This window comes from Nelusetta ayraudi, unplaced genomic scaffold (genome assembly GCF_046127955.1).
Source record: "Nelusetta ayraudi isolate G7.1 ecotype Tasmania unplaced genomic scaffold, CSIRO-AGI_Nayr_v1 ptg000007l, whole genome shotgun sequence".
NCBI lineage: Eukaryota > Metazoa > Chordata > Actinopteri > Tetraodontiformes > Monacanthidae > Nelusetta > Nelusetta ayraudi.
In genome coordinates this window covers 4,515,001-4,526,349 of record NW_027466057.1, presented here as the reverse complement: position 1 = coordinate 4,526,349, position 11,349 = coordinate 4,515,001, and the positions used below count along the sequence as shown (strand labels likewise).

General features: G+C 46.1%; 2 protein-coding genes across 2 annotated transcripts in view; one reads left to right on the top strand and one right to left on the bottom strand.

Moving 5' to 3' along the window:
- Positions 1-983: 983 nt before the first annotated feature.
- id3 (inhibitor of DNA binding 3) lies at positions 984-3,312 on the top strand. The gene is made up of 3 exons (XM_076018012.1): positions 984-1,694; positions 2,030-2,098; positions 2,540-3,312. Exons 1-2 carry the CDS (start codon positions 1,365-1,367, stop codon positions 2,081-2,083), a joined length of 384 nt encoding a protein of 127 aa, XP_075874127.1. The 5' UTR covers positions 984-1,364; the 3' UTR covers positions 2,084-2,098; positions 2,540-3,312.
- Positions 3,313-5,607: 2,295 nt separating this feature from the next.
- rnf144aa (ring finger protein 144aa) overlaps positions 5,608-11,349 on the bottom strand; it is a 25,094-nt gene continuing 19,352 nt past the window's right edge. Inside the window, 1 exon segment of the mRNA XM_076018013.1 lies at positions 5,608-10,324. Coding sequence (XP_075874128.1) covers positions 10,193-10,324 — 132 coding nt within the window. The 3' untranslated portion in view covers positions 5,608-10,192.

The window sequence follows — 11,349 nt, the reverse complement described above, 5'->3', positions numbered from 1 at the left end:
TTTCAAAATCCAAGCGAGTGAGTGACAAGCGCGCTCAGCCAATCGGATCTCCGAGCGCCTTTGCCTCGCTCTCTCCCCCGCTGTCCGGCGGTGAGCGGGGGAGGGCGGGGCCGTCTGCCAGAGAGGGGAGTGTGCGTCGGGGGTGAATGGATGACGTCGGGAGGCTGGCGCCAGCATGTCTGGGACTGGCGCGTTAGATCAACACAGCTGGGCCGGGATAGGACACACAGCTGGCTCAGGGCTGCATTCCTCCACAAAACAGGATTGTGAGAAAAGGGGAAAATAAGTCCCAAATAGGAGCAGAACGGGACGTGCTTTGATGTAAACTACAAGGGAACGACATCTGCGACGGTCAAAATGCAATAATGTTCATAAGACGCGTAGAAGCAAAGGAGGGCGGGAGGAGTCTCGGCAGATTGTATCGCAGGATTGATATTCTTTACCAGTTATCTGTGAGCTCGGCCAGGTCCCAGTCACCGATGATAGGAATATTTTCTAATCTGAACAAACTCAGAAAACAACAGGGGGGGGGGGGGGGTCTTGGACCGACCTTTTACCTGCACCGTTTTTGGTTTTTTTTTGTTTATGTTGAAATGAGATTGTGCTGACAGTGTGATGCCTTAGTTTGATCAGAATCCAACCCGGACACACAAACACGACTCTCTCGCGAGATACACGTCCATCCTAAATAATTTCCTGGATAAATCAATGGAAACGTGACAAGTTTTAGCCTGACCAAAATCACTACCTATAAAACCTGACAATGATCACAACGTACAAATCAAAATATGAGGCACGATGACGGTTGAAGTTTCACAAATGACAATTGAGTTAGATTTTTTATTTTTTTGAAGTGCTTTGCCACTTGACTTGAGGAGTGAAGAGCCTGTAAATGACTCTGCTTGTCGGCTTTAAAGTCACATATCTGTCGTAAACACTCCACGGACGCCTCGCTCCCAGTTTCCAATAAATGCACCACCTGAGAGGAGGAATTAATTGACTGACAATCCCCTCCAGGCATCCCTCTGCCCCGATTTCCTCATTCCTTTCCAACTTTCTTTACCCCCGGCCGCATCGGCCAATGAGAGTCGAGGCTGCTCTGCGAACCGGCCAATGGGAGCGCCGTGCGAGGAAAGCGGGCGTGAGCGCTGCGTGCGACGTATTAAAAGCTGACTTTAGGCGACTGACGGTGCACTGTCTGTCGCGTCTGAGGACCTCGAGCCAGGAAACCGACCCGAGACGAGGAACATTAAGGACAACTTTTGACGAAACGTAGCCGAAGCCTTTTACTGCTTTGCTACCGCTGCCGCCGCCGCCGCCGCTGCTGCTGCTACCGCCCACCTCGCTCTTTTAATCACCAAACCATGAAAGCCATCAGTCCCGTCCGCTCGGTGAGAAGCTGCTGCTACAAGGCCGTGTGCTGCATCTCGGAGCAGAGTCTCGGCATCAGCCGGAATAAGCACGCGTGTCTGGAGGAGTCGGTGAGCGCGCTGTGCGACATGAACGACTGCTACTCCAAGCTGAAGGAGCTCGTGCCCAGCATCCCGCGGAACGAGTCGGTGAGCCAGGTGGAGATCCTGCAGCACGTCATCGACTACATCTTCGACCTGCAGATCGCGCTGGAGGCGGACGAGGAGGAAGGAGACGGAGCCGTCTCCGCCGGCGGAGCGCCGAAGGTGCTCCTGTCCATCAAGGTGAGCGGGCTGGAGGTGCTCGGTGGTGGTGGTGGTGTTGGTGGAGGAGGGTGGTGGTGGTGGTGGTGAGAAACGTGCAACCTTTAAGCAACACACGGCGACGAATTTGAAATCAAGGTTGTGGCAAAGTTCACGTCCCTCATCATTTTGTTGTTGTTGTTGTTGTTGTTGTTGCTGCTGTTGTTGTTTTTCCACTGTGCGATTGCACAACTGATCAGCCTTGCCTTGGTCATCAGCAGACCAGCCTGCGTATTTTCTTTTTCTCCCCCCCCCCCCCCCCCCCTGTATGATGGGACTTCTTGTTTTAACAGTCTGTCCTCTGTTTTGTCATCCAGACTGCGGATATCACTCGCAATTTCTCTAAAGAAGACGGCCGGCTGTGCCATTAGGATGATATGCTAGTGGTGAGTATTGATTGTTGACTCATAAACCGTCTTGGTGAAATGCCTGTAGAGACATCCTATCCAGCAGGGATACCCACTAACGTTGTACCTCCCTCCTCCTCTTCCCCTCCCCACCCTCCTAAAAATCCCTCCTTGTGATCCCTGTTTATTTATTTAGTAAAAATTAAAAAAATAAAACCGGGTATAATAATGTTAGCATTGATGCGCATGTTGGTGAAAGTCCCCCCGCTGCCACCCACATTCACCACGGCTGCTCAATTAGACAGGCCGGCGACTGTGTGTAGCGGATTCATTGCTATCTGCCTGGGGTTAATGAAAGTTCCATGCTCGGCGCCAGTCTGTCTGCTCTCCTCTGCGGGGAGGGAAGAGGAGGAGAGGGGAGGGCGAGAGGGAGAGGGAGAGATCTGACTTCACTTTTCTTCCCCTTTTCTCTGTGTGCAGGTGCAAGGAAACACATGTCTCCACTTCACTCCGGGCAAGAGGACAAGAGGGCCAGAAAAAGAAAGAAGGAAAGAAAGAAAGAAGAAGGAGGAAAAAAAACAGGGTGGGATAGGTATTTGGAGGAGGAGGAGGAGTTGGAGGGTTTTTTTTTCGGAGACGCAAAGAGAAGTGGAGAAGAAAAGAGGTGGACTGCTGCCTGGATGGCCGAGCGAGAAAAGCAGTGACTCATTCTTTGGCCTTCTTGGACTGACAAATCAACACACCAAAGCAAAAAGCAAAAAAAGAGAATCCAGGAGTGGAGAGTGAACCGCTTCACACGTCGTCCGCAGAGCTGGGATGCCCTCGACGCGGAGCCTTCGTCCCCTCCACTTTTGTTTCGTTTGCTTCCCTCTGAAAAAATTGAACTATGCGTCGACTTTACTTCACAGACTTATATGCAACACGTCTCACATCATTATCCCTGCATTATAGCCCCTAATCTGATTGGCAAAGACCAGGAGACGACTGTGTACATATCTGCTGTGTGTATGAAAGGTGTGAATCACTTGGGATGTTTTTTTTGGTTGTTTTTTTTTTTTATAGGAGTTTGGAGAGTTTTTTCTTTTTTTTTTGTAGCTATAATCAGAACTCTATAATAGAGTTATTTGGAAGTGTTTGTAGGGATAGTGTTATTTCTACAGACGGAGTGCTGCGAGTTTCATAAACTCTTTCTTATGAAGTGTTCTTTGTGTATATATTCTTATGTAAAGCAATAAAAGACAAAAATAAGCCAAGGCGTTTTTGTTTTGTTTTGTTTTTTGTTTTTTTGGCCCCCTTTGCTATGTTTGGTGTGTTATGACAAGAGCGCCCGGTGCCTTCGGTTGTGTTTTTCACAAGTCTCGCGCTATGCTGACACGACTTTCTAGCTTTTTGGATGTCACTGAATTGCTGATACAACAGGATGTTTTCAGAAGAATCTTGAGGTCGAGTGGTTGGAAATCAAACGAAGGGAGTTTCCTATGAGTGCTTCTAATTTTCCACAGACTGATGTACTGCCACTCTCTGTGTCCCATGCACTTCCTAAATAGTTGGAAATATTTTTGAAGGGTGCCATATTTTGAACAGGTTATTCTGATCGCTGACAATGTGAGGCGGCGGCGACCACAGCACTCTTCATGGGACCGCTCTGAAACTGTGCATCGACGCTCTGTCAGTGATAGAAGCTTAAGTTCTGGTGCGTAGAACAATGCAGATATTTGTTCTTGTAACTGGGCCGGATTATTGATTATCTGATTGTTGAGGCTAGTTTTGATGTCATGGCTCTGAAAGCAGATCTAAGCTCCATCACCTGGTGGAGTATTAGGTGTTGGTGGCCATCACTCCTAATCCGCAATATTTATTTTTCAAGGTTTCGTTATGTGTGATCTTCATAAATCAAAGTATTTGTTTAAAACCCACTTTATGAAGGGTTCTAATACGAACTGTATCACCATCAGGGTCTGTCCTTGACGGTGACTGTGTTGCTACTCCACCTGGTGGCAGAATGGGGTAAGTAGGGGAAAAGGCGGTTAATTTCTCCTTCAAAAAAAAAAGCTACTCACGAAGGCGGAATGTTGTCTGTGTGGTGGTTATCCCGATCATCTCTTCGATCCCTTCTGTCTTTGTGTTTGTAAACCTGTCCGTCTGCCACGCATGAGACAGTAAAACAAAATCAACTGGCATTCTTACGGAGACAAAGGTGTCAATATTGAGGTTTGCCTGTTTTTGTTTTGTTTGTTTGTTTATTCGAGCCCTGGTCTGAAAATCAGAAAAAATGATCATCAACCGGCCAAAAAAAAAAAAAAAAAGTAATTGTTGGACTTGAAATTCTTGAAACAATGTCCCAAAATAGAAAAAAAAAAAAAAAAAAAACAAAAAAAAAACCTTTACACTGTTGTCTTTTCCCCGTAAGAATGACTGTTTTATGAGAGTTTACGAAAGTTTCACAAGTCATGCAAAATATCACATGCCTGTCAGTGGTTTAACCAGGAATGGGGGGGAAAGGGGAACAGACAACAAAGTCTCAACATGTCCGAAAATCGGGGGGAAATAAAGCCTAATCCTATTGAATTTATGTTTTTCTGGTGACTTTTATTTTCACACCCGGATGCCGATGTCCACTAGGCGGAAACAGTGTAGAGCGCCAAACACTTGAACAGAGTAGAGGCAGCGCGAGAGAGACAGCGAAGAAGAACGGACGGCGCAGAGCAAAGTTTCCAGACGGCTACTGTTCAAGGGCGCACACGGTACATATATTAACCTCGTTCCCAAGTGACCTCTCTTTGTTGTTCAACAACGAGTGAATTTTAACATTCTTTTTATATGACGATGTGCACTCGTGTTTGCTGTGTTTGTAGCGTCACACTGCCGTAGCGCCGGTTGTCACCTGCACACCTGAGCTACGTGAACGTTGATTTGCGATTAGCTTCAGTTTTCTTTATTTGAAGAGTTTTGACAATGTTTATTTTTATTGATGGATTTTATGCGAATTTAAAACTTTAAAACATAAATAAATAATAAAAATCAAAAGTAGCTATTTATCACTGTTAATGTATGTATGAATTGTATTGTTTTACAAAGTACTCATTGAAACCTTTATTTTTGTGTTCTAGTTTCCCCGGTGTTCAATGGTGGGCGCATCATTGAGCTGTTTATTAAAGGCACCTTATTGACGTCAGTAAGAAGCGTGGACCTCCTGACTGGCCAGCGGTAGTTGCACCAATCCTAACCACCCTATGTCAAGGTAAAGAACTCTGGGCCCAATATACATAGGTTGAGGACAGATGGGCAAACATTTCAGGCAAGATGAAGAATTTGACCTAAACGGTCAGTGTTCTCAAAAAAAAGTGAAAGAAAAAAACCCCAAATCAAACAAGACAACAACACTGTGTGACTTTTTTGAAGGATATAACCGACATTTGAGAGTTTGTCTTCTTTCACCTCGTTTCATGTTAGGCTACAACAGTAGATCAATCTTCTCCCACGTCGGGGTCATTGACGGCTGGCGCTATCTTAAGTGGTATGAACGAATGAGTGAGTAAACAAATGAGAAGATTCACAAAAACAACCTTTAATACCTGTTGTCACAGTGTTGGTGGAACTTTAGACTTTATACTGTGATACCGATAAGATTTTACAGAACCGATCCAAATATGTCACTGTACAATGTCAATGTTTGTTTTTTTTAAGTGTCCAAGTCAATCAACTGTTAATTACATCTTCCACTTTCACAAAAGAAATGGACAGACATATTCCTGAAATCGCTCGCATTTAGTTGAAAAAAAAAAGAAAGAAAAGCCAATATAAATGATAGTGACATAATACAGGCAGATTGTATATATATATACATATATATTTATGTACATGAGAAAAATAACATGTTGACCATTTGCTGAATGACATTGTACATCGTATGGCTGAACGTTAAACGTGTAACAAAAGGTGGAAAGTAATCCAAATGCAATGACGGTGTTCCAAAGTGAAAACGCTACAGTTTCCAAGAAAGTTTTTTTTTAAAGGCTACAATATTGAAATATTTCAACGAGTAGAACTCAGGAGGGAAAAACATGCAACTTTAAACAAAAACAAAGTCAACGCTGTTGTTCCCAAACTCAATAATTCTGTAAAAACAAACAAACAAAAAAAAAAAACTAGCACTAAAAAAATAAAATAAAAATAAGGTGTTGCTATAAAGCCCTTCGTGTGGATCTCATTGTCTTGTATTCATACAGCTGATGTAATGGCGTTCAGTGGCTCGCCAAACAGGTGGGAGGAAAACACAACAACTGCAACGTGAGTCAGCGGTGAGTGTAAAGACTTGGCTGTTATTACGACCCCTTTGTGCCGGTTGCATAATATACAGAGTCCGACCTGTCGGCAATGGAAATGAGAGAAATTAAAACGGGCGACGTCGTGTTGGATTCTCGTCTCGGCTAACAGAAATAGAAAACTGTGGAACGGTGCCGTTTCACGCAGAAGAAAAAAAAAAAAAAATCACTTTTGCCAGTGTATTCCAACAAACACGGTACCAGCGATGCTAATATTTCACTTGCTCCCCTTTTCAGCAAGAGCGGTAAAAAAAATCTGTGATCCTTTGTGATGTCACAAAGGGCACTTTGAGAGCTATGCCTCTGGCGTCATGACGGGCATGCCTCTCGTGACGACACCTCCGGCCAGGTTTCAGACTGCCAATGGACACCCGGTCTGTGTTATCCTAATGGCAATACGGCAATAGCAATCACTTTTACTGTTGCACAAGTCGCCAAGTGAGGCTGCGTCTTTGGTGACCAAGATGTAAAATATAAAACTCTGAAGAAAATCTGACATTTAAAAAAAAAAAAAAAAGGGGGGGCTCGTATCTGCTGACTGTCTTCTCAACATTTTACCACCATGGGCCATGTAGCAAACACACATTAATCACATATATATCGAGAAGTAGCCATGTACTGTACAGTGTGGCAGTTGCACAAAGAAACTTTAAAATCTATTTATATATATAGAGTTGTTTTGTTTTCTTTCTTCTCCACCCTGTAAACCGTTGTTGCATTACAAACACACGGTCATTGCACACACAACAGACAGACTCGCAGCTCTGGCTCTTTCAACTGCCCGACAAATCTGATTGGCACAAATGTCATGAGGGGGAGGGGCTGCAAAAGCTTCCGGGTTTTCACGGTTTTCTTTTAAGGATAATTTGCACCAGATCGGATGTCAGATAATAACCATGCTCATTCTGCAACACGGGAAGTATAGGGATGCTATCCGAATGTAAGGCGATTTTATTCATAAACGCAGAGCAGACGAGGGAACGTTGGTGGGAATGGGAGTGAGCCGCAGAGCTACTAGTTCTAGCTTGAGTTAGCTACTGTTGTTAAACAAGCGATCGGGTTTTACTCCGCGCAGACTGCAGCCAACGGTTTTGGATGGGACGCTACATGAGCTGCCGGTTACACCAGCAGAGAAGGCAAGAAAGGTACGCGGTAATTCAATGGCTTACTTAAAACACAGAGAGATGGCAGAAACAGACAGTTCACGCTAAATGGATGAACTTGAACCGACAACTTTGCAAAGATTGACTGGAATTTATATATATATATTTTTTTTTTACGTAGTTTCTTTCCTCTCCCTTTTTACACGGCAACTGGTATTTTTTGGGATTCAGTCCCGGTGTTGAATTACTATTCAGTTTATTTATTTGTAGATTGAAGGCCCAGTGTGTAACGTTTGAAGGGGTTGAATTACGTTAAACATTTAAACACAATTGCATCGAAAAACATTTTTAGGATTTTTGTAATTCATTCTTAAAAAACAAAACATCAACTGCTGTTTTCATTCGCTAATAGGAATGTATATTGTCCTAAACAGCGGGTCCACTTGTGAAGAGTTGGCCATATTGTGCAGAAAACGAACCTCGTCGTAATCACAGCTTGTACAAGAAGAGATGAGGTATGAGATCAGAACACAACGCTTGGCATTTGCATTGTTTGCAATGGACTTTTTATTGCTCGGTGTTGCTAATCATTACACACTGGACCCTTTTTTTTTTTAAATAATATATATATATATATATATATTTTTTTTTTAAACCCAGCACATTTTTCATAAGCCCGAAAAAAGAAGTGTTTCGTTCCCAAACATTTCCCAACAAAATTGAAGACGACACACATGCTTACTAACAACCTGTAGCCTAAACCGTAACCAATAGGGAGCCTGGTAAGAATGGTAAATGTACAAACTTGCATAGATAAAGTGATATAGTTTAGAGCAGCATCGTAATCATGTGCCTAAAAACATTCTTCTCATTATTTATTCCGTAGGCTCTGCAAACACCCATTCAAGGAATATAGCTGCTTGACCACCAGCACAACACGATGTGGACGGTTGGGACCACTAACGTATGCAAGTTTGTGTTTTGGACAAGTGGGGTGCACTCTTAGCTTTTCAATTAAATTTTTAATGAGGGTCGCGTCGATGCTAATCAGCTCCCCCCGCTTCAGAAAGGCTTGGAAAATGCAGACCGTGTATGTTATACACAACATCTGAGATTGTATATCTTTTTTTTCTTTTCTTTGTTCTAAAAAAGATGGACGACATCATTAGAATCCTGTGAATGTAAAGGGCTTCACTGACTGACTGACCGACCGTCTGCAAGCTTTGGAAATGAGAAACATGCTGTCCCTGGGATTAATTAGATTGGAACTTTTGTGTGTGTGTGTGTGTTACCACTATTAATGCACAGGGGAAGGAAGGTGCCTAAATTTGGCTGTTTTCAATTTAAGGCTATTCATTTGTGTGTTTTTTTTTGGCTAAACCCCTACACCTGGGAACGCAGAGTTACAGGAGTTGACATCGAGTTCGCTGTGGTATCACAGACGTCTCCACGACACGTGGATAGAAGGTCCTCGTAGGCTTCACATGAATTCCTCGCTTAAAGGGGAGCACCACTCAAGTTCGGGACCGTCGGTCGGACGGCTCCGGAGAATAAAAATCTGTGATTATTTTTTAACACGCGCACGAAGCTTAAAGGGACAATTATCTGAAAATTGAAGCGTCACCCGTCTCCTGTTTCCCCACTTTCAAACCCACGTAACCATTCCAGAGTTTCACAGACAACAGAATTCCACCCATGATATGTTGGATCGCTCGTGTTTTTTTTGAATTACGTCCGAGTCCTCGGCCACAACGGGTTTCCGCCGACTCTGGGGTGAACAGTAAGATTGGTTTTGGTTAAGCTCTTCCTTTTAAGGACGACGCTCGGGATGCAAGCTAGCCGAGTAACGGAGCAGCTCGCCATTCGGCAGGAGCTCCACGTCCAGTAACACGAGCCCCCTGTGTCCGACTGGAGAGAGACGCGTTTGGGGTTTGAGTGGCGGTCCCCTTTAATGGGTTTACCTTTACACTTTGAAAAACACTCAATAGCACAACACGTGGACGCCACTTGAACTGTACACGGCTCTATGAAAAGCGACGGGTTATAAAACAGTGACATCATCAAGAGGACGTGCTGTACATCGAGCCTCGCGTCTCTGCCCGCAGTCCTCGCGTGGACGCCAGGTGTGTGCGGCGCCACTCGAATGCTACGGACCGAGTGTGTAGAGCTACATCGCTTCTGTGTGTGTGCGTGTGTGTGTGCGTGCGTGCGATGGCTGCACAGAAAACTCACAAACAAAGGGTTTAGCAGTCAGTCCTGCAGAGAGCGGCTCCTGCAACACTTTGTCCGTGCAAGAGCACCGAACCGCCCGGCGCCTCGGCTTCCTCCTCGCTGGCGGCCCGCTGCTACGTGTTCTCGCCGCCGCCGGGACCGCCCAGTGTCCCTCCAGTACGCACCTTCCCCAATCACGTCTCCTGACTGAAAGTGGGGCGCGGCGGCCCCACGTGACCTCCTCGGACCCCCTGTGCTTCTCTCTCTCTCTCTCTCTCACATGCAGAGCGATGGATCCCAAAGAAGTGGGCGGGGCCGGCGCACGCTCAGCCCCAAAAACAAACAAAGCGCTCAAAGCTGGCGGGGGGCGGAGGACGACGTGAAGACGGGAGTTGAAAAAGAAAAAGGAAAAAAGAAAACCGGAGACGGAAAGCAAAAGGAGAAGATGGCCCATCCTCGAAGCGGCGCGCCGCTCCACCTCCCGGCGGCGTCTCTTAGGTCGGCAACGGGTCGTCGTCGCCTTTGCTGCACTTGCACTTGCAGCACAGCACGATGGGCGTGGCCAGCAGGAGGAAGGGGGAGGCGACCAGCAGGAGGAGCCCGAAGCCGGCGAAAATCCCCACCACCTGGGGACAGACAGAGGAGGAGGAGGAGGAGGAGCCGCTTTATTCCTGATGAACACGTGCAGAGGTTCATCGCAGGGAAGAACGCCACCTGGTGGACTAATCTGGCAGCCTCGCACACCCGCAACAGCGAGGGGCTCGGCTGAAAACTGCGCTCGTGTCATCGCTGTGTCGTCATTCCCAGACAAACCTGTCACCAGAGCCCGGATCAACTAATCAGTCGGCTCCAAAACTGCATGCGTTTCTTCCACTGTGCAGTTGGAATAAAGCTTCACTGAGGTCCAGTTAGCTGGCCATTGTCCATGCTATGAGGTGGTCACACAAAGGCGACAAGACATTTAGAATATAAATAAATAAATAAATAAATAAATAAAACCAAGCTGTTCTTCTATCGCTTCCATTTCTCCCCCTGCTGCAGGTCGTGGAACTGCCACACGGGGGAGCCAAAGCCCGGTGATAGACGAGAGACGTAACAGAATACGTAACAAGAAGTCACATGCAACAGCGACTCATAACAGCTCAGCGCTCTTCCTCACGTTGAGGGCAAAAAAAAAAAAAAAAAAAGACAGAGAAAAATCTTAATAATAAAAAGATGCTCGTGCTGGGCAGCAGGCAAACAGCTTAGTGGCAGCTTTCGAAACGCCGCTTCTATTGACACGGACTGATGCGGAGAGGAGGGCAGGGCACAGCTTGGGGCCGTTATGACGAACCCTGATGAGGTCTATAGAGCCGGTCGGGAAGGTGGGGGGGGGGGGGGGGGACTCCTGGCAGCTAATAGACTCCCTCTGGTATAAAACCTCAACCCAGGACCTCAGGACGGCGTCGCCCAGCTGCAGCACATCTCGTATTTATGAGAGAAGGAGGCTGAAGGGTGGGGGAGGCTTTTTAGATGCCAACCAACAGGCGGAGGTTACACAAGGCGAGCGGGGGGGTGGGGTGGGGTGGTGGTGGTGAGGGGGGGGTGGGGGCTGAACTGTAATCACATGACTCAGCCCTGCCCCACTGGGCAACAGATGCCAGTATGTATG

Coding starts and splice junctions, on each gene's coding strand:
- id3 (XM_076018012.1), top strand. CDS start 1,365: ATGAAAGCCATCAGTCCCGTCCGCTCGGTGAGAAGCTGCTGCTACAAG. Junction 1,695..2,029: donor AGGTGCTCCTGTCCATCAAG/GTGAGCGGGCTG, acceptor TTTGTCATCCAG/ACTGCGGATATCACTCGCAA.